Source organism: Pezoporus wallicus, unplaced genomic scaffold, assembly GCF_028554395.1.
Source record: "Pezoporus wallicus isolate ANWC-B61680 ecotype Strahan unplaced genomic scaffold, APGP_CSIRO_Pwel_v1 contig_6217, whole genome shotgun sequence".
NCBI lineage: Eukaryota > Metazoa > Chordata > Aves > Psittaciformes > Psittacidae > Pezoporus > Pezoporus wallicus.
This window is the reverse complement of record NW_026637336.1, coordinates 2,467,780-2,494,330: the sequence shown is the minus strand read 5'-3', so window position 1 is coordinate 2,494,330 and position 26,551 is coordinate 2,467,780. Positions and strand designations below refer to the sequence as shown.

The 26,551-nt window shown below is 47.9% G+C and overlaps 1 protein-coding gene and 1 long non-coding RNA gene across 4 annotated transcripts in view; both read left to right on the top strand.

The window, feature by feature from the left end:
• The window catches only part of HTR2C (5-hydroxytryptamine receptor 2C), a 186,919-nt gene extending 167,358 nt beyond the window's left edge, over nucleotides 1-19,561 (top strand). For 2 of the 3 annotated variants that reach the window (XM_057404965.1, XM_057404966.1), the window contains exons 3-4: nucleotides 8,636-8,836; nucleotides 18,297-19,561. In XM_057404965.1, the coding sequence (XP_057260948.1) occupies nucleotides 8,636-8,836; nucleotides 18,297-19,129 (1,034 nt within the window). In that variant the 3' untranslated portion in view covers nucleotides 19,130-19,561. The remainder of the gene's footprint in view (nucleotides 1-8,635; nucleotides 8,837-18,296) is intronic. The other variant, XM_057404967.1, reaches the window with a different exon arrangement.
• A 2,238-nt stretch (nucleotides 19,562-21,799) lies between these two features.
• Nucleotides 21,800-24,110, top strand: LOC130596903 (uncharacterized). The gene is made up of 3 exons (XR_008971635.1): nucleotides 21,800-22,429; nucleotides 23,535-23,784; nucleotides 23,905-24,110. It is a non-coding gene; the product is annotated as an uncharacterized LOC130596903 (long non-coding RNA).
• Nucleotides 24,111-26,551: the final 2,441 nt, after the last annotated feature.

Sequence of the window (26,551 nt, the reverse complement as noted above, 5' to 3'; positions counted from 1 at the left end):
CACACTGGCATTTCTACCTGTACAGCCGCAAAGAATCAGAGGTGCCTGTGGGAAGCCAAACAGGGAACGTGTTTTGCAAGTGCTCTGCTCTGAGAAATATCAGAAATGGAAATAAACGTCTGTGAGAATGACCAAAACACAGCTTATTTCCCTCGCCTGCAGTGATTTCTTGTCATTATCAGTCTCACAGACTGCTTGTGCTGCCTTTTAAGCTCACCAGAAAAGGAAAGTGAGACTCAACACCGGCATGAAGTTCAGCCAGGCAGTTAACCCACTGTCCCTAATAGCCTTCCTGCTGTTGAGGAAGGCACACTGCACAGTGAGAAGGAAAGTCGACTCACTGAACGACTTTGTTATCCCTAAATTAATCACAGCACTTGAGCAGGGGTTGCATTTTCCATCGGCATTAGACCGGCGCAAGTGCAGTGCTGTGCTGTGCTGAACAAGGGCTGAAAGGCTGCTTGTATCCTGGTCGCATCCAGCAGCCTGTGAGCAAATGGGAGACAAAATCACTGCTGCTTTGCAAACTGCAGATCTTGCTTTACATCACCTTGTGCTTTATATCCTGAGCTGCAGTTCTTTACTTCCTCCCACACGAGGAGGGGATATACTGGCCACTGTGCAAGGGACAGCAGATTAACGGCACTCCTGAAGACATCCGTATCTGCGCACTCAGAGTTGATGCTAATGATTTGAAGGAGTTGCTTGGAGTAAGTACGTCAATTCTTGTAAAATTGGGCATCTTCCTGGAATATTCAGCAGAAGCATTGGCTGGTTGACAGTGGCAGACCTGTGCTCTCTAGGTACAGACCCCCTTACATCGTAATGAAGGAAATCCTAGTTACGGCTGTGTCTGAAATCAGGAATGTTACCAGGATTCGGAGGCCGGTTTGTCCAGCTGCATCGCTGGGAGGGAGCCCAAGCTGAGAAAGAGGTTTAGATGGAGATGGGGAACAATTCCTGCCCCAGAGGGTGCTCGGGCATTGGAACAGGCTGCCCAGGGCAGGGCTGCAGTCACCGTCCCTGCAAGGGTTCACACCCCGTGGAGCCGAGGCCTCTGTGCCATGGGTTAGGGGTGGCCTTGGCAGGGCTGGGGTAAGGGTTGGACTGGAGGAGCTTGAAGGGCTTTCCCAACCTGGTAGGTTCCATGATTTGGTGGTTCTGCTAAGCCCAGGTGGGCTCCCAGGCAGCTGTCAGGGGGCCGTGGAGGTCTAAATTGCCTCTGAGTTTTGATGAAATCAAGCCCAAGACCTAAACCCAAATCCCCTCTGCATGGCTGTGTCCCCCCTCACTTGCCACAGAGCCATTCCTAGGATCAAGCCATTGTCTATGCTTTATTTGACATGAAACACTCTGGGTTCAAGCAGATGGCTTCTTTGTTCCAGCTCAGGTGACTGCTCAGCAGGCAGCTGCAATCTGAGTAACGGCCCATCATCTTCAGTGCTGAATTTTAGGTTCCTCAAATGATCGGTGTGTTTTATAGCAGCTATTTCTTGTGATAAGGGATTTTCTACAATTTCATCAGAACTAGGAAAAACCACTGGTTATCGTCCCATGCTTGTGCACTTTGTAATGAAACGGGGTTGGAAAATGCCTCTGTTTTTACATTTAGAAGGTATTTCATTTGGGGCCTGTTTTCCAGTGCAGTGTTGGCTCAACTGTTGCTTCATTGATTGTTTGAATAGCGGGTCAAGGCTGATCCATACCCTGCATGAGAGGCCACTGTCCCGACGTTGTGCTGACGTGCAGAACATTGGTGAATGTGTTATTAAACTGTGGTCTCTTTCAGATAAAGTCTTGTAGAGAACGTGTATCTCAGAGTTGTGTGAAGGAATCATCTCTCTGTTGGAGTTACAGTGCAGTAAGGAGCCCTTGAGATGGAGTTAGTGATAAAATTCAATTAATTGTATCATTGCCCCATTAATTGTCTGTATCATTCCAAGTAACAATTCCAGATGTAGCTACAGATGTTGAAACTGTGAGCAAAGAGCATGACTGAGCCGAGAAGTTTTCCCTCTGACGTCAAACATCATTTTAGTCTCCAACAATAAATGGATTAATGGGGCAAAAGGCACACCAGAATAACTGATATTTCCTGGAGAGATGCTGCCTTTGGGATGGCAACAACATTCTCCATGTTTTCTTCTTAGCAAACATCCCACTGTATTAGCAGGGTTGTTTTAAGCAGAGTCTGTGTTAGAGCTGGCTCCTTGCATTTATAATACTGCTTAAATGACATTCAAGCAACCTTTCCCTCAATCAGATAATTACATCCATTCTGGCTTTAAATTTGCTTCTTTCTTACAAGTTCTGTCAAGACTGCAAGTCACTGCCATCCTGGATAGAAAGCAAAAGCTAACACGGTTATTTAAAAGTCTCAAAACAGCAGAATGGGTGCAATTGTTTAATTTGCAATGAAAGAGTCACATCAGTTAATCACTGTAACGTGGGGTTTTCATTGATGGTGGGGGTTTCTGCAGGAGAGCCCTTGCCTGGTGCTCCGTGCCCCAGGGCACCACTGGTACCGTGCTTACAGCTCCACAGGGAAGGTGAAAACCAAATAGCTCAGAGGAAACCCAAAGCTCAGGAATGGTGTCGTGGCCCAGTTTGGAGGTGGTGGGTGGCACAGACTCCAGTAAATCCTTCGTGTGGTGTTGCACTATGGCAAAACAGGGCACAGAGGTTCAAGAGCAGGGTCCCGGCAATGGTCTCACCAGCACTGTGTGGGCAGTGTCACCCTCCTTTTCTTACTTGGAGGTCGTCTCCACATTCTTAGCCATCATATCACCTGGGAGCCCACCCTGTGCTGTGCATCTGATGGGGCTTCAGACTTGCAGCTTTCAACAATACAGTCTTTCCCCTAAAAGGCACCTTCATTCATCATGTGTAGGTTATGGCCTTCTGCTTGGCTCTAGTGAAATGTGTGCTGTTTATAAGGGGTCCAGATAGCTTTAGGATAAACTATTTTTCCTCTAGAAAAATGCAGGCTAGAAACTTACAGTTAAAGCCAATTTCTCATGGAATGCAGTGCCCAGGAGTTCAATATGTTAGAAAAACACCAAATTCCCCTCTAGTGATGATAAAATCAGAGGCAGCCATTCCTCGAACCAGGGAGCTTAGCTGCGTGTGTGGGATCTCTCCTGCGGACGCTCATGCTGGTGAACACTGGGGACTGCAGGGGGTCAAGCAGGACATTCGGTACTTGTGGGCCATGATGGAGGTTTTCAGCACTCTTGGTTGTGTGACTCGGGATGTCTCGGAGCCATTTGCCTGTGGAAATCTGAAAGAAATAAATTAGCAACAGAAATAGATAACATAGCTTTACACTTACTGATGTGGTGTTCCAGGCTAAGAAATACTTTACTTCCTAGATAAGAGAGAGAACCATTTAAATGCTTTCGTTCTCTTGGGAATAATGCAATGCTGTAATGTTAAAACTGTATGTAATTGCTTTCTATTTTTGTCAAGCCTGTGGCAACAACAGAACTTTAAACTGAATGCTGGAAAAGTGTGGTTAGTATAAAAAGCTTCAGGTGAATACATTAATGGTTCAATGGGGTTAAAAAGACTTTTAGCAGTGGGCAAGGGCTGGCTTTTTTCCATAGCCCATAACAACGGCTTTGCCTGGAACGTGTGAAAGAACCATGGAATCAAATGAGTTGGAAAAGCCCTTTCAGCTCCTCCAGTCCAACCATTCCCAGCACTGCCAAGGCCACCCCTAACCCATGGCACTGAGGCCTCGTCTCCACGGGGTGTGAACACTCGCAGGGACGGTGACTGCAGCCCTGCCCTGGGCAGCCTGTTCCAATGCCTGAGCACCCTCTGGGGCAGGAATTGTTCCTCAGCTCCATCTAAACCTGCCCTGGTGCAGCTTGAGGCCGGTTCCTCTTGTCCCATCCCTTGTTCCTTGGCAGCAGAGCCCAGCCCTCCTGGCTCCATCCTCCTCTCAGGCAGTTGCAGGCAGCGATCAGGTCCCCCCTGAGCCTTCTCTTCTCCATCTGAACCCCCCCAGGTCCCTCAGCCCTTCCCCATCACACTTGGGCTCCAGGCCCTTCTTCAAAAGCCACTTCAGTCTGGCAGAAAGTGACAGCTTTGGGGCACATCTGGGTCGCTGTTTCCCATCATCTCCAAGCTGCTCTGAGTTGCAGCAGGGAAACGTGAGCGAATGCCGCTCCTCTGGCTCTGAAAGGCCTTGTCCTCATTTCCCAGGGGATTACGGGAGGAATTAGTCCAGGATTTTTGCCACTGACCTGTCAGAGAGCCAGAGCCCAGATCCGTGTGTGGCACGGAACAGATCCATGGCAGCTAGAGGACGATGGAAGATGTGCTCCAAGCACGTTCTGTGTTGCCATGTGAACTGCTAGGAAACTGTGCTTTGAACTGAGGTTAAGATTCATTCCAATTCATGATTTCCCACCATTTTTAGTTGCAGAAGTTCAAGATCTGCTGGTAGTTAAAGCAGAAAGCCAAAAAGCTTGTATCTTTGCATGTATCTTTGGTTTTGTCCAAGCCAATAAACAGCATTAAAAGAGGCTGCATTTCAACAGATAAACCTCTCTAGTTCTTCTGCATCTCTTAGCTCTGGGGTTTTCCTTGTATAAATGCATATGTAGATATACATCTCTCATTGCAATATATAATGTATATATACATCTCTCATTGCAATATATAATGTATATATACATCTCTCATTGCAATATATAATGTATATATACATCTCTCATTGCAATCTCTCATTGCAATATGTGTCGAAATGTCACTGTGAGTCTAAAAGACCAAGTATGCCCATATTCTTCCTGTGTGATCTTTAAGGGTGGTTTTCACCCTTTTAACCATCCTGACAGATGCAAACCAAGCCCTGGGTAAACACAAAGTCCAAATTCGTCTCCAGATTCCTGTTCATGGTTAGAAAAACCCGTGTTGGTTGCAGCTTGCTGCGAGTTTGTCATGAAACATTTCTGATGCTACGGGGTGAATTTTACACAGCTCTTCACTGTCTTGTGGTGTGAGCGGGTATTCTATCACTGTTATGCCCCATTTGTCCCGAGTGTTGCAGCGTGTATTCCCAGGGCAGACTGTGCTGTGGAAGTAGTACATTTGTACAGGCAATGGTTGCTTTTCAACATGTAAATTCAGTGAGCCGGTCCACTTGTAGCATGGGGGTGTCTGTGACCGCACGACTCCTGTCCACTCCAGCTTGTCACGGAAAGCTGGGTAAAGCCCACGAGGTCTTGGAGGCTCTGTGGAGAAGGAAGGGGTTTGTATCAGCCTCCTGCAGCCCCACGGTTTCTTTTCATCACAGCATCTAACACATCTTTCTTCATCAGCCATTCTCCTACAACCTGGAGTCATTCAGTGTTCCTGTCATTGATTTTGCTCCCGTTTGCTGTGGTTTGGGTTCTTGGGTCAGCTCCTGCTGCAGGGGCTGGACGTTCTGCCTCTGCTGCTGCGAGCAGCACAATGCCCGCAATCGCAGCGTTACACAGCACTTTTCACCCGCGTGCCTAGAACCTCTGACAGAAGTGATTCGGTTTCATTGTCGCCGCCTTTCGTGATGTAAAGCACAAGGAATTGAAGGGACCTCTCTGACATCAGATGAGCTGCACACAGAGAAGCTCTGCAGCTTTGCCAAAATGCCTTTGAGTTTCTGTGTTTTGCTGGCGTAGTTTGGGCCCATCTCAGTGTTCAGTGGCAGGCAGGAACCGGGGTTTGCTCTTTCCTACCAGGGCAGGAGACAAAATCCCCCCTCTGGACCATGACTCCTGGTTAAATGCGAGCGTTTGACCCATGTTTCCCATGAAGAAGGACAGTGCCTCAGGTTCCATGAGCTGCTATTCAGAGTTGGAGGCTGAAGCGGGATACACAGGCATTAGTTTCCTTCCAGGGTTTCATACATGGTGTTTTTATCCTGATTGGAGCCAGAGGCTAACACTCATCTCTCATTGCAATAGTTTTCTATCTGCTTTTCTCTGTGAATTTGTCCAGTGTAAACTTCTAACATCCACAGAATTTCTGAAGGCAAAAACATCTGCAGTTTTATTACACGCTGGCTAAAGAAATATCACCTTTTGTTCTGACCTGGTGGATTCACTTGATTTCCTTCAGCACTCTCTTATCTGCTCTACCAGCCAGCACATTAAATATGTGACTGATTTGAAGGGCACAGATTAATTCAAGTCATAAAAATCAGAGTTTCTTACCAGGAATTTGGGGTTTGCTTCTCTGGGTGTTCAGTACAGTTTCATCCCTTCTGGAGCCAAATTTGAACTGAGATTCATGCTTTCTGCTGGAAATGCAATTACTAAAGCTTAGAAGTACTGCTATTACCTAGTTCACATCAATAGCAGGAGTTGTTCCAGGGGAAATCAGTCAAGGGAAGTGGTTGGGGTAGCTTGAAGGAAGAAGTGGAGAAGTTACTCATCATTCAGTAATGCTGAGAAGGTGGTTGCTGTAGAAACCTCTTCCAGGTCTAGCAAATGCCAGGAATCGGATGGAACCCACTGCAGTGCCATAGATCAGATTGAAGATGCTGCATGCGCAGGGAGCCTGGAGGCCCTTTCTGTAGACACTGAAGATTTCCTGGCCTTCTGCCTGATGTGGGGAGCAGCCACCACCATCACCATCATCCTCATCCTCCTGTGCAGAGGCTGCAGCACAGTCACCGTCACCCCATGCACATTCACCAGGACCACTTCATCCATCACAGCATGGTCCTGGTACTTTTCTCCAGGTCTTGTACCTGTAACTCCTTTCAGCCTGTATCAGAAAGCAGCTTAAGGGATGAAGTAGGGAGGGATAAAGTGTGACTGAATGTGTTTTAGCTTGGGCTGACAGCAAAAGCCTGGGGCTGTACAGGGAGTTAGGTCCTGCTTGAAGGAGATCAGGCTTGTTCTTCCCTGGAGGCATCATTAAAGACCCAGCAGTTCAGAGGTGTGCTTTGTTGGAGCTCTGAGCTCATTTACAGGCTGATGCCAACGAAGCCCTGACTTATTGCAAAGTGTGAACAAGAGCAGGGCGCGCAGAATTTGATCATCGCTTCATAAAGGTTCTGAGTCATCATTTAACCAAGTTCAATTCATTTGCACTGCAGACATGCCCTTTAGAGTAAAGATGCTCCAGACACAAAGTGCTTTACTCAGTTCCCTTTGATAAGCACCTCTTGCTTGCTACATTGAATTTCAGTCCACTTACAGTCCATCTAGTAGGAGTGGTGCAAACTTGCTGACATAAATGGTTTATCTCCCAGGAGCTGAGGTCTTGTTATGTGGGTTTTGTGAGTTACTTAGTGCATCTCCCGTGGGTTTCCCGCTGGTAAAATGAGCTAATGTGTCTGTCTCGTCCTGCCATGCTCTGTGTGTAGGATTCCTGGGCTGCGCTTGAACAGTTTGTAATGACTTGCTCTGGTTCAGTTCATCTTGGCTTGTGCATGTGAGGTGTCCTGGGTCTCTCTTGGCTGGGTAATCTGTTTCAAAATGTGCTTTCTGAGACTAACATTTCTCCCTTTCCACTCGCGAGCAGTAGGATGGAGCTGCCTTGTGCTTAGTATGACATTGATTCTGCAGAGTGATGTTTCTGATCCTTGGGGTGAACTTTGAGATTGCTTTAGATACCCATGTTTGGAATGAAGACACAAGAATATCTCAGTATTCAACTGTCATGAAACCTCTCATGCTTTCAGCCGCTATAGATACTGTTGATTTGTTTTGATAAGTGCGTTAGAGCTTGGCAGGACGTGTTATTGATCTCACACAGCCCACTCTGAGCATTAACATGGGAGTATCATTCACAAATCAATTTTCTCTGTGCTTTGATTTAAATACCAGTGCCCCTGGAGGTTTTTTCTGGGTCACTTTTATTCTCCAGCTGTACTTCAGCTCTGAGTAAACTGAGTAATGATGAACGAAGGCACCCAAATGAGCTGCGTGCCAGCTGCTGGCAGAGGTGGCTATCTGGTCTGTTCAGTTTGCTGGCACACTTGTTTCTGTAAAGGATAACACTCAGCTCTGCCTGCGTTCAAAGCAGTTTCCAGATTTCAGGCGCTCAGTCCCAGCTGCTCTGTAAGGAGGCAGCTATTCCTCTGTTATTAAGGCACACTGCCTAGGGGGAATATTTAAGGTAAAGTACTGTCATTTAGCTAGTTGTTAGAAAAACCTGGCTGCTGCCTTGCTCCTCAGCAGACAGGAACTGAGAGGTATGTATCAGGAAAGCTTTAGCAAGGCTCTGGGGGAAGCTAATGCCACGTAGCACTGTGCGAGCCATTCTAAGGCTGTGGTGAGGTAATGTAAATTAATGTAACATTTGATTTTGTGCAGATGTGGCTGAGAGATGAAGAGGGGAGCGGAGTTAGAACGGTCCCTTGGAGGCACTGCCAAATTAATGTTCGCTTGCCTTTAGCTACTGCTCGTGGAAAACAGATGTGGGGGAACTGGGTATGGGTTTACGGAGTGTCGGGAGCCAGGGGCTGCCTGGAGAGAGGCCCTGCGAGAGGTTTCCTTGTCCCCTCCTCATGCACGTGCCCCTTGCTGGTCTCGTAGGGTTAAAATACCCCGCAGGTTTCTCAGAAATGATGGCCTGGCTTCCCAGATTATTTCCTTTCCTTTTTTTTCCTTTCATTTCTTTTCTCTCTATGTTTCAGATTATGCTTGGCCTTTGCCTAAACAGTTGTGCCCTATATGGATTTCCCTAGATGTGCTCTTTTCAACTGCATCTATTATGCATCTCTGTGCCATCTCTCTTGATCGGTATGTAGCAATACGCAATCCCATTGAGCACAGCCGCTTCAATTCCCGCACCAAGGCTATTATGAAAATTGCTGCAGTTTGGACCATATCCATAGGTAAGCAATGCGGCTCATGATCTTCACCGTGTCGTAATGAATGATAGTGTTCCTCCAATTTTCATTTAGGGTTTTTAAGAGGAGACTCAAATTAATTTACCTGGCCTGCATGCCTGAATGTAAGAGATGATTGCTGGGAAACACAAGTCTTTCATTGCAGCTGGTCAGCGACCAAAAGAAGCAGCAGTCATTTTTCAGAACCCCACCACTTCTGATGCTGAAGCATTGCTGCTGTGTTCATAGCAATATGCCAATAAGACAGACAAATGGTATCATAAAACTGCTAAGTAACTAAAGCAGAAAGTAGCAGTAGCAAAGCCTATGGAAGGAAAACCCAGCCGGTACAAATGACATCTACAGTGCAGTTGCTGCCGATAAACTCGCTCAGATTGTGGCAGTGGTTCAAGTGAAGTGGTGCAGAATGAAGGCAGGGTAACAGAGAGGGATTTACTGCTCCTGTGCAGGCTTTGGAGCTTGTGTTACACTCTGCCACAGCAGGATTGCTGCTAGTACTGAGCTGGCAAACCTGAAGTCATAGTAAATGAGGAGTAGACATAAAAGAAGGCACTTTTGTATCACTCCGATAAAAAGTGATAAATAAAGCAGCAGTAAAATGAGGGAAGAAAGGCAAAATGATAGCCAGAGGTTTCTGTAATGTCAGGAATTATGTGAAGGAAAGGAATTTTTGGGGGGAATTCTTTCAGTGCTCTTTATAAAAGAGATCTTTGAGGCAGGGTCAGAAGTGTCTGACCGCTTCCCTCTGTCATATTGCCTTTTTTTGCCTGAATAAAGTGCAGTCTTACAGAGATTTCATAGAATCGTAGAATCATGGAATGGTTTGTGTTGGAGGGACCTTAAAACTCCCCCACCTCCAACCCCTGCCACGGGCAGGAACACCTTCCACTGGAGCAGCTTGCTCCAAGCCCCTGTGTCCAACCTGGCCTTGAACACTGCCAGGGATGGGGCAGCCACAGCTTCTCTGGGCACCCTGTGCCAGCGCCTCAGCACCACCCTCACAGGGAAGAGCTTCTGCCTAAGAGCTCATCTCAGTCTCCCCTCGGGCAGGTTAAAGCCATTCCCCTTGCCCTGTCCCTCCATCCCTTGTCCCAAGCCCCTCTCCAGCTTTCCTGCAGCCCCTTCAGGCACTGGAGCTGCTCTAAGGTCTCCCTTTAAGGAGCCTTCTCTTCTCCAGGCTGCCCCAGCCCAGCTCTCTCAGCCTGGCTCCAGAGCAGAGCTGCTCCAGCCCTCGCAGCAGCTCTCTGACCTCCCCTGGGCTCACTCCAACAGCTCCACGTCCCTCTTGTGCTGTTGCCCAAGAGCTGGACACAGCTTTCCAGGTGGACCCAGTGAAACCCCGCACAATTTTCCAGAGGATGGAACAAGTTAAATTCCATCCTTCAGTATTAAATATCACAAAAGATTTGTACATTCCTCTGCATGATCAAATACCAAATTCAGAGCAAAACTGAAGTGCAGGCTGCTCAGTTTGCATTTCCTAAATCCTACTTCAGCTGGAATGAAGAAACTTCAATGCACCCCATGTAAAGAATTCTGAATTCGGTTCCTGAAGCAGAATTTAAAAAAGGAAGTAAAAAGCATGTAATTTATCTTAATTTAGTCGCTTTTGCGTTCTCTTTTCCTGGAATGTTAATGCTGACAGCAAACTATATAATAGAGGTTCTTTGCTCACTGAGCTATAAATTTGGCAGGTTGCACAAGCCTAAACCTATGATTAGGTTTTTAAGCAGGGGAACATAACAGAGCCCTCCCGTCTGTTGACAATTACTTTATGAATGGGTCTTTCCAAAGTCCTCTCTGTTCTAGATTCAGGTCCATCACTGCCAGTTGTCCTGTGCTTAGCAAACGTGGCCTGAGCAAGGTTTTCCTGTGTTCAGTTAAAGTGGGGGCTGTGAAGTGCTGGGCTTGTAACTGTGAGGCTTGTGATAGATAGCGCTGTACTGAGGCTGGCAATGCAACACGACTGAAAGTGAAAATCAGTGGGAGATACGAGCTGGCAGAAATCGGTGTTGTTTCAAGACTTCAGGCTTTGCACAGCTTGGAGTGCAGAGATGTTCACGTGTGATACGTGATGCTGACCATCCCACCGCACTGCCTGTATCCATCCCTCTGTGAGGAAGGTGGCTTGGGGGCACCCTGGCCAAGCAAGGAGATCCCTGAGCAGCTCCCAGCAGGAGTGATGAGGAGCTGGTCAAACTCTCATGCACACTGTGTAACACAGGGGAAGGTGTTAACTGGGTGACAGCAATGTAAGAGAATGACCACTTCACTTTGGAAATGTGACTGACGGGACGTCGGTGATGTGGAAGGGTGCGCTCGTGTTGCTTCCGATGGGAATACAAGTGAAGCCCTTGAATCCTGAAGCTCTGGTGACCTGCACTGCAGCCTGCTGGCACAAAAGGGGTTTTCCTCTGCTTCCCAGAAAGCCCAAGATTTGGTAATTTGCTAGAGAGCGCCGGAATGACACATGCTGCCAATTTCCCAGCTCACAGCTTTGCATCCTTAGTAACAGTGTCGGTTCCATTCACTTGGTAAGTGCCTGAGACAGGGCCATCCTTCAACTTCTGGTGATTGTATCAGTGCCATAAGGAGACCCCTTTTTTGTTTGAAAACAGAGCAAGTAACCAGACAAAGGAATTGCTCTGTTGAACTCTGGTAATATGATGATATGTGCTGTGCTAAAATGGGAGGTTTTTTCTTTTCATCCTCTCCCTGGCCCTCTAATAACATTATCATTTTGATTTAAGGTAGATATTAAACTTTAAAGAGGAATTTTACATCCACATTGAACTTTCATACTACATCGTTTTATTGAGGAGATCTATTTATGGAAGTCCGAAAGACACGTGTTGCAAGGATCAGTAAGTGCTCATCACAGATCAAGTGATCTTATGTCTAACAGGGGTTTGCTGCTGTTCCTCTCTCACATAGGCTGAGCAGCCCCATGCCTGCAAGCTGTCCTAATGACGTCCTTGAAGAGCCTCCAGGTATCAGTTAAGCCTTCCCCTGTCTCACTCAGGATAATCCTAGTGGGAAAGGATACTCGGTTTGGGGAACACGCTTGGAGTGACACCACTGATACTAAAAGGAATTGTAGCCTTCTTACAGGCTAAGAGGAGCTGGTGCACGGAGGTGAAGGGGGATGGAGTTAACTCACGTAGCCTCCCTCAGGCTGTGGGTTTACTCATGTGCCCTGAGAGGGGCATCTCCTTCCCCAGAGGGTGCTCAGGCATTGGAACAGGCTGCCCAGGGCAGGGCTGCAGTCACCGTCCCTGCGAGTGTTCACACCTCGTGGAGACGAGGCCTCAGTGCCATGGATTAGGGGTGGCCTTGGCAGTGCTGGGAACGGTTGGACTGGAGGAGCTTGAAGGGCTTTCCCAGCCCGGTTGATTCCATCATGCTGTGATGGTTCTCCCTAGCCCCTCAGCAGGAGTTACCAGGGTGAGGGAGATCACAGCAGTTGGTAACAAGCTGAGCTTGTAGCATGGGAGCTACCTTGGGATTTCAGGCAAAGTAGCTGGATCAGTTTGGGTTTGTCATCAGGCGCCAGTGAAGGGTTCTGCCTGGGACAGCAGCAGATGGTGATAACGTGCGCAGTGTTTTCACACAAGGTGAATGGACAGCCCCATCTGGTCCCAGGGGCAAGCGAGATGCCGGGATCTCCTGTCTGAGGTCACTGGTACTGAGCATCATCAGCACAGGCTTGGGGAAGCCCAGCCCTGGCACCGGGTACGCTGTGAGCAGGAGCCCCATCGCCTTTGTTCAGAAGCACTGCTGGAAACGCACGGCTGAGCAAAGCAGAAGTGAGTTAGCAAAATGCGAGGGCAGGGGGGAATATCATTTATTTCTTCTGTCTTTCACTGGCATTTGCTGATTTCCCATCGGGGCTCAGCCTGCTCAGCGCTCTCGCAAGGTTTAAGTAAAGGTCAGCCCCTCGTGCAGGCACAGCCAGTAATTACATTTAGCTGTTTGCAGTTGTGCTCGTTGCGGGGCAGGGAGATCCGTCAAAGTTCAGCTCCCTTTTATGTCTGCCTTTAAACCAATACAAGGCCGGCACTGTTGTTTTATTAGAACAGTTAGATAAAAATAGACCTAATGCAGCCCTGAAGGTGCATGGTTGTTGTATTAGCACATGAAATCACTGCCATTAGGCTGCTGGCATACAGGGAATAAATGGAACGTTGAGGGTTTGAACACTTCAAATGCCCACGTTCTTCAGCCTGCCTCTGAAGAGCTCTGCTGCTTTCATGGTAAGGAGGCCGCTGTCTGTTGGGGTTTACTTCTTGCGTTTGTTTGTTATCATCAGAGAAACCTGCAGGCACTCTGTGAGATGCTTCTGCTGACAAACCAAGCAGGTTTGGGTTAGTTTTCCCTTTTCAGAGAGGATTAGGGGAGTCAGTTCCTATTTCCTCTCTCAGACCTTGTGCTAATGCACAGTTACAGCAGCTGCTAACGTTCAGGTGAATGTCTCAAAGTCGCAACCCACGTCTATTTTGTATAATAGTAAATCTGAGGTTAAAGATCTGGATGTAAACACTGCGGTCCGTCAGCAGAGCCTTTGCCAAGGACCACAGCAGGCTTTGAATCCAGACACTAGGGGAGGTGGTCCCGGTATTCCCAAGCTCACGTACCTGCAGCAAAATACAGTCCCTCTTGTGTTCAGCCCTGAGAATCCCACGTGTGGAAAGACAGAATAAATCCATATGCAGACCTCTGGTTTTTAGCAAAGTGGTTGTCATGGAGGAAATAAAATAACCTCTTTTATAAGAATGTTGTGAGAAAGAATGGAAATTACTTCCTTTTGCAGTGGAAATAATCATGAAAGGCTCCATCTTTCCAGTAATTCCTAGCAGTCTATGGGCTTTCACTGAAGAAAACAAGAGATTAAACACAAAAACATTACTGGTTTTCATCCAATCTAAACTCTGTAAATGACAATTTGGACTTTTTAGCCAGCTCTTTCTCTGGAGCAAGCAAGTGAATGTTTTACAAAGCTGTATTTGCAGTCATTTGGGTTTTGTTTTATTAATTGAGAGTCTGTGAAGAGCATCTGTTTCTCTGTGTCCGCAGCATCATCTCAGCCCCATTTGGCGAACCATTCTGCTGGCTTAAGAACATCTTTAAAGCTGACAAGGAGCAGATAGGATAACAGCTGTAATTGGATTTGTAATCTGGAAGGATATCTCTCTGACTTGCTTCCTGCTGCTCTGTCAGACAGAAGCTAAAGGAGGGGAGAAGAATTCATATTCATCTTCTCCCTTGTGAACTGCTGTGGTGAAAAGGGATGTTCTGCCCAAGCTGCTGCCTGGCAGAAGGGTGCACAGAGCTCCCAGTGTTGAGTCTAGCAGGGACCTGGTCCCTGTCTTTCTGTCCGGTGGTGGCTGCTTGTCTCTTCTTCCTGGGGCAAAGGCAGTTCCTCTGGGCACTGCTCAAGCATCAACCAAGGTGATCAGGTTTGCTCTGAAGAGCAGAGAGTGATGTGCAATCAGCTCACAACACTTTTGTCTTGGAAGTCTTTGGAACAAACCCCCCTCTGTGGGAATTCTCTGCCCCCTTGGTTTGAAAGGGTCATTTGGCACAACTGGGAGACACCTCTGAGGCTGAACATCTCAGCTCAGTACCTGAGTTCTGTTTTGAGCAGTGACAAGCGCAGTGTTAGTACAGTGGGTTGCTTGGCTCAAGTGGAGTTGAATGCCTTCTCCATAACTCATTCAAAGAGCTGAACTCAAGTAAAGCAGCCATTCATGCTTACCCGTGGCCGGGCACCACGATAAGCACAGCATGCACTGATTAGGGCAACACGATTGACATCACAGGCAGGGCATGAGCTGTGTCTGCAGCAGGTATTTGTACATTGAGGCGTGTGGCAGTAGCAGTGTTGCAGTAATCCCCCATGAAGGAAGTCCCCGTGGGGTGTCTGGGGCCTTCCACACTTCACTTCTCATTCCTGGGGTGGTGTAGAGGTAGTCCCCATTGCCGAAGGTGTGTAACAGACATAGCTCCCTCCAGGGCTGGACTGTGAAATGGGTGAGTGATAAATCACGAAGAATGAGTTGCAGAGGAGAAGTGTGAGGCAGAAGAAAGCATTTGAGATGAGAGCAATGCTCCCCATTGAGCAGTGCTCTAGGTGAGCTAGCAGCTCACTGACTCTGTGTTGGCAGCTCCTCCAAGGGCATCTTTCTTCCTACTGCTGTTAGTGCTGGAATTTTCCTGGGCTGGAGGAGGGAGCAAAGACCTGGTGCTCTCTCTCTTCTGTGCGTTCTCAGTTTGAAATCCCACTTTATTACGAGAGAGGTAGAGGTCACTTTTCCATTACAGCAGCTACCTGCCATCAGTGCTGAGGTATGTCATGCTCATGCAGAGCTGTAGGCTGCTGGCAGTGCTCTTGGTTTGTGTATTCATCATACCCCAGAACTAGGTTATTCTTCCCAAAAGTGCTTTATGTGTGTGACCATGAAGATGTCCTGAAACCTCATCTCTTTTCCCTTGGCTAAAGCAATAATACTAAATCCAATAATGACTACTTCATGAACGACCCTTTATTCATTTTGGAGTTTTATGTCAAAGGATATATGTTATAGATGGCTCTAAAGCATAAAACGGTCCATGGAAATACAATCCCAGTGTAATACCATCGGCCTAATTCAGCTTTCTTTGCAAGAAGACTGCTCTGTGCACCTGCCACCACTTCCCGAATGCCTGGGGTTTGATGGAGCCAAGGCAGTACAAAGATGTCTTTAACGATAAAGAGTCAATGGCTTGATGGGATGAAGGTTCTTGCAGTCACAGGGATTTGGCACAGGGGTTAATGTATCAGAAAGGAGGCAACTGCCTTGCCAAGGTTAAGCTGATAAGCATTAGCACGCAGAGGGAAAATCCTGGAATTATCACTTGAGCTAAGAAACACATCCTATGACCACAGAAGGCATTTAGAATCATTATTTGTCAGAAGACATTCCGTCACTAGATTACTGGCAATTTGTCATTTTATGGTAATGAGCAATTGCAGATGTATTTCCTCAGAATCCTGGAGGACACTTAGCTGGAATGGAAGAACGCCCTGGTTAATCTCTTTGACATATGATTCTTTCTATTTAGAAATACAGAGTCCCACAGGATTCGTTATAGGACCTGTGCTGTTCCCAGCAACCCCCAGAAAAAGCAATCCAAACACAACAGCGGTCTCAGCATCGGTTATTGCTTGGGTGAAGAAGCTAAGGAAGGACATGGCCAGCCCCGCAGCTGTGCCCATGGAGTGAAAGCTCACGGGCAGCCGGGTGGTCAGAGGGTAGGAAGGGCAGCACAAAGGACCTTGTGCTGCTCTGGCTGCTGGGATGTGTGGGTCTGTTTGCTTCTGTACAAGGACAGAGAGGAATTTGGAAAGAAATAGAGCATCAAATGCACAGAATGAGTTTGGCATGAGGAGAGCGAGTAAATAGAGCAGCATTCCTCAGCTCCAAAAGAGATGTCAGACAGCAGGGATGATGAAGGTCTATAAAATCACTGCGAAGGTGGAAAAGGAGACCGGAGAGTGATTATTCACTGTTTCTCACAGTAGAGGAAGTGAGGGGAGTCAAAGGAAATTATCAGACAGCAAATGTGAGATGAACAAGAAATACTTTGCTCACAAGGCAAACAGGCCGTGGAGCCGGATGCTGCTGAGCACAGTGGGGTTATGAATGAAGTCAAGGATCCACAGAAAACAGCTCTCTCAAAGGTTGTTTTACAAATGAGGTGTGGACGCAGCTTCTTGCTGTGCAATTGTCTAAGCTGTAATGCTGACGACTGCCCCATCCTCTACCATGGCCCTAAACGTCTGGTACCCACCAAAGACATGAGACAGGGCTAGATAAACCCACGACAGTGTCACTAGACCTGGCCCACCATGTTCACCCGTACGCATAGGTTGTGGTATTCCAAAATATGTTGTTGCTTTTGCCGGATTTGGCTGTGTCTAGACAGATCTGTTTGGAAGGTCTCGGGTCTGCCATTGTCTGGGACTGAGCCAGGGCAGAGGGAGATCCGGTACTCTGGCATCTCTTCTTCCTGTCCCCGCAGTAAATTGAGGATGACTTTCACAAGGTAGAATAGAACAAGAGTATAGCTATGTATTCTTTAGAGGAAAAGAGTGTTGGAGGACAGTAAGTAAATGCATCTGAATTAGGGGTATTCAAAATGCTTTCATTCCTTCACTCTGTGAGGGACAAGTCACTGGCTAGCCGTGGGTGCAGGCAGCTATGTGCAGTCCTGGGCAGTCATGCTCCGGGCTTGACATGCTGTCTGCTCTGCCCATGTGCCAAATGGCACAGACACATAGTCAGAGGCCCTCCATCCAGGACTCCTGATGTCCTGAAATCCTGGACAAACAAACTGTGCTGGGTGATGCTGGAGAGGAAAAGGGATCCAACATGTTCTTAGTCGCATTTGTCTGCGATGAAGTCCATGACTAAGAAGCGCTGTGCCACCAGAATGTACGGGAAACTGCCTTGGCAAGTGCAGTGATTCCCAAGGCTTATTAGACTGTTTAGTGCTTAGGAGCAGGTGGAAGCTGTGCTCTAGTTGTTGTAATCGAGGCATTTAAAGTTTCCTTCCTTTTCAGCCAGAGGGTTTATCACTGGGGTTCTGATTTCAGACCATCAAGTCACTCTGTAACCGTTTTAGTTGCACCCCTTCTACTCTCACTTTGCCCATCCCAGTTCTTGGCCCTCTATTCGAGATAGGGGGATAGGAATCAGGCAGATGTACTCTGCAGCCTTTTCCTTCAGCTGTGTAATTGCCTCTAAGAATTCAAGCTGTGTCTGTGGTACCTCTCAGTTTCACGCTGCTCGTGGATGAAATGCCTGGGCAGGCAGAGCTTGCAGGGACCTCTGCCTGCCTGAGCCTAGATCATCAGTGCATAAGGACCCAGGAAGCCAGGAGCTTTTTTTCCATGTGTCTGTGATGCCCTGGCAGAAGTGGCCATGTTTCTATCAGGTTTATTTTAATTTCTTTAAGAAACTTGCTCCTAAACCTCAATAGCTGGGGTTCTTCTGCATTTTGGTATTTTTTCCTCTTTCAAATTTGCTGTTATCCACCCTATGTCAATGATTTCAAAACCTCCCCAATCTGGCAGGCATGGAGTGGCCAGCTGGAACAGAGCAGGGTAATGACTGCAATTAATGCTGGAAAAGGACTTGATAAAGGAGAGATGCTGCATTCACTATGCCAGCTGCGGAGCACAGCAAAGCTGCAGTTGATCCCAGTAGAGGGTGTTCGTGTCCTGGAGCTGCATTCCCAGGAGCTGGTACATGAGGTTTTCCCTTCCATGTGGGACTAGTAGCTTCTCTTTGGGACAGGTTGAGGCAGTGGGCTAAATGCATGCAGGACCCACATCATTTCTGCTGCCTCTTTGGGGCCCTGTCCGTCCAGGTAACAGTCTCTTGTTTTGGTCTCTTTCTTCTAGGGATATCTATGCCCATTCCAGTCATTGGTTTGCAGGATGACTCCAGGGTGTTCGTAAATGGGACCTGTGTCCTCAATGACGAGAACTTTGTCCTCATTGGATCCTTCATGGCGTTCTTCATCCCTCTCATCATCATGGTGATCACGTACTGCCTGACTGTCCAGGTGCTGCAGAGACAGGCAACGGTGTTCATGTGCGGAGAGGTGCCCAAGCAGAGGAGGAGCAGCGTAAACTGCCTCAAGAAGGAAAACAACGCAGAGAACATTTCGATGCTTCACAATCACGAGGGGGCATCTCACTTGAACTCTCCTGTAAGTAAGGAGGCAGTGCTCTTTCGGAAAGGAACTATGCAGTCCATCAACAATGAGCGAAGAGCCTCCAAGGTCCTGGGCATCGTCTTCTTTTTGTTCCTTATCATGTGGTGCCCGTTTTTCATCACTAACGTCATGTCTGTCCTTTGCAAGGAAGCCTGCGACAGAGACCTGCTGAGTGAACTCCTTGATGTGTTTGTTTGGGTGGGGTATGTGTGCTCTGGGGTCAATCCCCTAGTATACACACTCTTCAACAAGACGTACCGCAGGGCTTTTTCCAATTACATCCGCTGCCTCTACAAGACCAGTAAAAAGTCAGCCCTGCGGCAGAATCAGTGTCTGAATGTGGCTTCAACAGCTTTATATGGCAAAGATCTGACTTTAACTAGTTATCGAAATGGCAACGAACTCAATAGCATGGTACTAGATGATGCTGAGGAGGGCCTGGAAATGCAACCAGGGACTTCAGAGCTGTCCATAAACAGCTGTAATGTTATAAGTGAAAGAGTGAGCTGTGTGTAAAGGTGCTCACACAGCCTTTTGCTGCGGGTTATCCGTAGCCAAAGTATATTGTATAAAAATGTAAGTGTTGGTCAAAGGACCATGTAAATATTGCATTCTGAACAAAGCTTTTTTTTTTTAAAGAAAAAGGAGTTGTCTTTCCAGTCCAGTACTTAAGATCATATATATTAGTATAAATGCAGTGAAGTTTAAGGTTCTATATTTACTGTTAATACTAGATCAGAACTCTTAGTTACTTTGCATATGTCATGGACAAAATGTTTGAATTCTTCTTCCAGTGCATGAACAAAAATGCTGAATATTTATCTCAGGTGGCATTTGCTGGAGTCCAGAATGGCACGTTAATAGTTATATATCAAATACATGCTATTAGACTTGGTCAGTAGAACTTTCTTTTTCAAGTTGACAGTAAATATATACTTTAAATCCTCACCCCTACTTGTGCCGTGTAAAGACTGTACAGAAACCTGGCAGAGAGACATATGGAAGCATAGGGGCTGTGCAGGCAGTGGGCAGACTCGTCCTGTTACGGGTAGTGGCTTGCTGCCGTACTGGGGCAGTCCTGCCCTGCAAGGGACCTCTGTTGGGTTTTGACACCCCCTCCCATCCTGCTGTTTTCTTTCAGTTCCCCAGGAGGCTCCGGCTCCCCTAAGGGAGGCGGGGAATGAAGTTCTGGTGTGGGTTTGCGATCCTGACTGGGGTCACTTGCACACTTGGAGGAGCAGCACGAGAAACAGAGCGAGCCCCAGTTATGTGCTTCAGGCATTTCAGAGATGGAGGGCCCTAGATTTATAAAAAGCCTTCCTTTGGTCTTACAGCTAATCATCAGCTCTGGGATAGAGCAAGATGTGCTCAGTGCGGATGGCACAGATTGCTTGGATGATCAGGGTTTGTTTGACCTGGAGAAGAGCACTCTGGCTTTGGCAGAGCTCTTGTCTTCTCGGTCCTTGCATCTGTTTGTTCCTTAGCTTCTTTAGCGTTTGCTTTGATTTTTCAGCATCATGAGTCTTGCAGTACTGGTGGTAAAACTGCTTTGGGTGTAGAGCAGAAGCTGCTGCACACGTGGAGCTGGTCGGGGTCGGGCTGTGAGGTGCAGGATGTGCCTACCTGAGCGATGCTGGGAGAGAGGCATGAACGAGGGTCCCTGCTCATTTCTCCTGTCTCAGCAGGGGCTGGGCAGAGGATGTGACTGGAATAGTTTGCTGGTGACATGGTTCACAAGCAAATGATGCCCAGGGACAGGAAGGAAGCAGACCTGGAGCCAGTCTACATGGAAGATTACTCTGGATTAACTTTTAAACTTGATTTATTCCATTTGACTCCCAAAGTAAATTATAGTAGATCATGTTAACCACTTACATCTTAATGAAAGCATCCGCGTTGGGATTTAATGCTTTTAATTCACACCACGTATCATTTGAATTAATTTTACCTTGTGTAGAAAACCCTCCCAGGGCATTGTGTCTTTCTGGCAGTGTGCCTCTGGGGTGATGCCTCTCATGCAATTTTCCTTGTGCAGAGTGTTGCCTAATGCCAACCCATAAGTTTTTTATATCTCCATTAACTACTACACAAATGCTGCAGCGCTCATGTAACACAGATGCCTTTAGCATCGCTGACAGCCTCTGACTATGAAAACCCTTGGAAGAGAAGAGCTTACACTAGGCATGGATAAATTGCATTTTACCAGCATGAACTCCTTGTACCCCACGTTTGCTGCGTTCATCCCACCAAAATTAACCTGTAAAAGGAATGGAAAATTCTGCCAGTGCTTCAGCACAACTTTGTGCTATTGCTGTGTACAGCAGCGACCTTGCTGAGGCAGCTGCTGGAACACAACTGGCAGGTTACATCTGCTACTGGGCTGCTCCCAGCTTAATATGCTGATAATCCTCTCTTCTCCCTCAGTCCTTCCTGGGAAAAATCCATAGTACTTCCATGAAGACCGGCGAGTGCAAAGCTTACAGCTTGCAGAAGGCAGCAGATGCACCATGTGTCAGTCTGCTGCTGCTGCCCTGGGCTTGAATGCTTGGGAATCCACTTGCCTCTCCAAAAAGGTCTGGTAACCAGCAGGAAAAGGACTGGCCACAGGCACAAACTTGTTCCTCCAGGGGCTGCTCTTCCGTGCTCTGCACAGAAAAGATCAGAAAGATCACATTGCTTTTTAAGTTCTTTTTTTTTGCCTTGGGTGAACTCATAGCACATCTGTTCCAAACATGTATATGTGTGTGTATATGTATGTGTGAGGGTGTACATATATATACATATATATATATTTAAAAGACAACCGCAGATTCTGAAGGCATTTAGCAATAAGTTGAATTCCAGTTGCTTCTAGCACATGTGTCAATAGGTCATGTGTGAATAGTTCCTTTTCCATAGCATCCTCAGACTCGGTATAAGTCCACACACAGGTGTTGTCTTTGCATAGCAGCCTTCACATCTTGTCCTTGCCGGTTCTGTTGTATGGGGGAAAAGGGAACCTGCTGTATTTGGATGTAAATAATGGGAACTGAACAGAGAATTTACAGAATTTTTATAAATGTTTTTAAAACCTCAGCACCAGAAGTGTAAATGTGTCAGCCCATTCTGATGTCCATCACTTGTCCAGATCCACAGCCAGGGGGACTGCCTTACAGCGCCTGCGCCCGCTCCCAGCCAGCGGGTGAATGGTCAGACACTGTCACTTACCCAGCTTCCTTTGGGTCATTCACATCAGGGTTTTGTGATGCTGCTATTAATTTATTAAAGAAAGTTTGTTGGTTTAATCGCTCTTAATTTTCCTTTCATGGTCTGTCAGAGCACAGAGGAATGAATGTGCCCTCTTTGCCTTTCATCCGTCCCCACTTAAATCTTTCCTGATTGAAAAATGTTGTGAGCCAAAACCAAAACAGCAACAAAAAATGAGGATAAGCCTGAGGATAACTTTCATTTCTCCTCCCACAACTGAAGTATGGCCCTTAGCTGCTTAATCACAGAAATGAGCATCAGCAGATACCAGCGCTTCAGACTGGTTACAAGTGCAGAGATGGTGATAAACGCTTTCCCCTTTTCTCCTTCCTCCCTCCCTCCCTCCAGGAATAGCTGTTAAAAATTAGAGTTTAAACGTTACCTCAGTCTGAAGAATGGATTTAGTTCTCTGCAACTCACCCAAAGTCAGGTTGTTCCTCAGCAGCTTTGCTCTGCTGAGCTGTAGCCATTAACTGTGGTGGTGCCTCAAGAAGTCCTGCCCTGGGGCTGCCTGGTGGCTGTGGGAGTACCCACTGGAAGCCTTGTGTGAGTCTTCAAGCCTCGGCTCAGGTATGGGTTTGTCTTACAAGCAGTGGGTGGTGGTGCTTGGTTTTGAGGTTGGGCCCATCAAGTGGAAATGGTGCCGTAGGCTGCAGCGTGTTGAGTGCTTTGCTTCCCTAACCAGATGGGACATGCATGGGCAGGCTGCCCAAGAGATGGAGCATGCACATGGAGGGTCTGACCCAGCGAACAGACCACTCTCTTTGATTTGCACTGAGGAGGCTACTAGGGGTGATGCTATGAACCAGCCCGTGCACTGGCCCCTCCTGAGCTGTAGGGGCTCGCAGCCTTCCTCACATTGCTGCCACGTTTGCTCTGGCTCAGCCACCTGGCTTCCAGGCCTGAGCTGGCTCATCTAAATCTGTGATGAGCTGCTCCACACAGCCAAGTCTGGAGTGTGGCCTCCATGGAGACAACCATGGTGACTTTGGAGATCTCCAAGGACCTCAGAGGCTGTCCTTTGAGGACAAGGGCCTGCTCCTTCAGTCTTGTGCTTGCTGAAGATGCAAGCTGCTACCCAGAGGATGTGGCACATGGGAAGAGCCAGTGATGAGGATCTTCAAGGCATCCCACCTCAGCATGGCTCTCCTTGTTTTAACGACCCGTGAGTCAGCAATAGTTTTTATTTGAGTGATAAATTAAAGATGCTCATGTTAGGGGATGTGTGAGTAGTCAGCGTGGACAGTGTGGTTGGTGCCTTTCTCTTGTCACCCATTCGTGCCTTTCTCCTGGGCAGCCCTACAAAGAGGTTCAGCACTGACGTGCAGCATGGCCAGTGCTCTTCCCTTCCAAGTCATCAGCCTGGCTGCAGTCGTGTGATGTGCTGGAGCCATGAGGGCCCTGGAGAGGGAGACCCAAATTCCAAAGGAAGAAAATAATGGAAAAAAGCAAACCACAAGCAGGTCTTCAAAAATATTGTTTAGCTTTGAGCTACTAATGAAGAGTGTCTGCTGTTCTTGCAGACAGATCAGGCTAATCTGGCATTCCAAAGCAGCATCCGGCATGCGATAAAGATGCAGATGTCTCTTGGATGGGTTTCCTCCCTGGGTCCCAGTATCATTAGGGTAGCTGCATGCCCAGCCAAGAGCTGCACTTGTCTTTGTCTCTGTTTCAGGCTGGGGCAGAAAAGGCATCAGAAGCTTTTTTTCTGGGAAAAAGCCCCCAAAGATGACCAAGCCTTGGGCTGGAGCAGTAGAAGAGCAGAGGTGGGTACATGTACACATACATCTGCACGTATGAACATGCGCATCCCAGAGCCCCCAGAGAGCAGCAAGAGGTGTCGTTGTGCTTCAGTCTTCCCTTGAAAGCTTGTGACTAGCTGAACAGCCAGGGAGGAATCCTGTGATGGGAGGTGGAACGCAGCCGTAGGTGTCACTGCGAAATGTGGGCTGCTCTGGTGATAATGTACTGCTGGGGGCGCACGAGCCAAAAAATGCTTTGACTTGTTTCAGTTTGAAGTTGTTTTTAACTCATTTTTCTTTAAGTCTCAGGTCTTCCACTTGCTCGCTTTTACCCACACTGAAACTTGTGCTCTGAAGCTGTCAGGAGTCAACAAACATCTCTGCGATGTGTCATTCCCTCTGGGCTGTGCAGGGATGCTGCAAGCCCAGAACAACACGGGGATGGAAAGTCTTCAGGTGGGTGATTTTCATAGAACCCCAGCCTGGTTTGGGTTGGAAGGGACCTTAAAGCTCATCCAATTCCAGCCCTGTGGCTGCCCCATCCCTGGCAGTGTTCAAGGCCAGGTTGGACACGGGCTTGGAGCAAGCTGCTCTAGTGGAAGGTGTCTCTGCCAGTGGCAGGGGTTGGAACTGGAGGATCTTTAAGGTCCCTTCAACACAAACCATTCCATGGCTCTGTGAATCCTTGTTGTGTCTTAACATCTCCCATGAATGGTGCCCCCGGTCTGCTTCCCAAAAAAATGAAGGATCTCTTAGCCTATAACTACAGTTCACCCAACAGATCCCTGGGATGCTGCTGCTGCTTTGTCACTGCAGTGTCTACCAGCACTTAGGTGACGAGAAATGAATCATGCAGCATCCCACAGGGGCAAGGGAAATCCACTCTCCTCAACTTTCCTGTGCTTGAATCGTAATTAGTTCAACAAATTGGATGCCTTAATGTTTAATTAAAATACAGCTAATTACCCAGTGTGTTGTTAATAGGATCTAATTGTGGCACTCGGAGTTATTTACACTGTGACACACTGCAGTCGAGCTGGAGGCTGGTGCCTGTTAGACCACTGCCTGCTTAGGGCTGTTTCACATTGATGTGCGCTGCTGATGCTGGTGTCTCCTCCTGCAGAGGAACAGGCGGATGCTCAGCGAAGGCATCTGAAGGCTACAACAGCTCTTCTGTGGCTTTCTGGGTAGGAAGACTTCAGTGCTCCCTGTGGAGCCCACACTTCCCAAAGATCATGATGCTGCTCAAAGCAATAGGTAAGTGCAGATGCTCTGCAGAGGTTTCAGCTGTGCTAACCCTCAGATTACAGGCATTTGGTCTATCCTGCACCTTTCCTGCGTGTTGCTGAAGAGGAGACTGCCTGCATCCTCTACCAGGCTGTCCTGCGGGTGCTGGGATGCGTTACTGACTCCATGCAGCAAACCATGGTGAGCAAATGGTGGTTTTCCTTAGCCAGATCTTTTCTCCTGGAGGTGAATGAATGTGATTGCCTGCTGCGCTTTGTTACGGTTTGTTGGCACTTTTGCTTTCAAACATAGACAGGACTGAGCAGCAGCCATGGGAATAGGCACGATGAGGGGGTACAAGTCCAGGCAGGGCCGTAGAGAGCCCTTTTAATGGGAAGAGAATAGAATGCTTGGCTTGTTTCAGGCAAAGATGAGTGAAGAAAGCTCTCCATCAGGATGCCATCAAGGGAATGCTTGTTCTGACTGGGGAGGGAGAGGAGCTGCGTAGGCTACAGGAAAACACTGGCACAGAAAAAGGGACAGAAATAAACTCAAAATTAGAAGCAGGTTTCTCGCACGTGGCTCTTGCCGGTCTGGGACTGTGCTCTCTGCTGGGGCAGCAGTAACAGCAACCAGAAAGCTTCCTGAGGGCTCAGCTCTTGCACTCATGCAGAGGTGGAACGGGGCGGCCGGGCCCAGCCTGCCTGCAGGCAGCACCTCTGCCCTGCCCAGGGACGTGTCCCAGAGCGTGGCCAGCGCACACGTCCTGAAGCGAGAAGCTGTTTCTGTGCTCTGGCCCTTCCAAGTCCAGCACAGCCACGAGAACCAGCACGGTTCTGGAGGCAGGCAGGCGAGGACGTGCCAAGGCAGCGCGTGTCCCGCAGGCGGGACAGCATGAAGCCAAGGGGTTGTGTGTTCCAGCCCCCAGCCAGCCCCAGGTTGTGTGCAGTGAGGTGTCACAGCCATGCGCAAGAGGATCCAGAGTCGACCAAGCCTGACTGCATGCAGTCACGTAAGGGAGTTTTGTGTACCCACAGCAGCACTTCCATGGATGCTGAGTATTCCTGGAGCCAGCCTCATGCTCCTTTGGAAAGCCACAGCGTTGAGGTAATGTCCCCTAGGGCTGCCATTAGCTGGAGCAGTTGTAGGAACACTGGTGAGCAGCTTTAAGGGCTGAGAGCCTGCTCTGTGCTTGCAGTGCTTGACTTCTTCAATGCTTTTCTTTGTCATTGTGTTTCCAGCTGTGCGGCCAAGAACTTCAGGGGTTTCTTCAGTAAAATAAATTGTGGTGTTGGCCTTTTAAGCTCTTCTGTTGTTCAGAGTGGACTCAGCCCAGCTGGCAGGCAGCAAGGTTATTGTTTTCTCAGTGTGTTCCTAACTAAATCGGCAGCATGGGCACAAACTTGCGGGCAGCAAACAGCTCAGATCAATCTGAGAGTCCCAAAGGCTGGGACATATTTCCAGTTCAACAGTTAAAAGCTGGAAGATCATCAGATGAAAGTCAAGGACCGTCTTCTCCTGGGCTTTATGCATCAGATGAGGACCTCTCAGTGGCACGGTGGCTCTCTCAAGCTCCCTGGGGAGCCATGGTTCTGTGACCAGACCCTGTAAGGGTACAAAGGATGCTTGGGTACCCAGAGATAGGATGGGAAACTTCATCTGTTGTCTCCGATTTCTTCTGCATCAAAAGGAGCATGAGCAGCAGCTCAGGGAGGGGATCCTG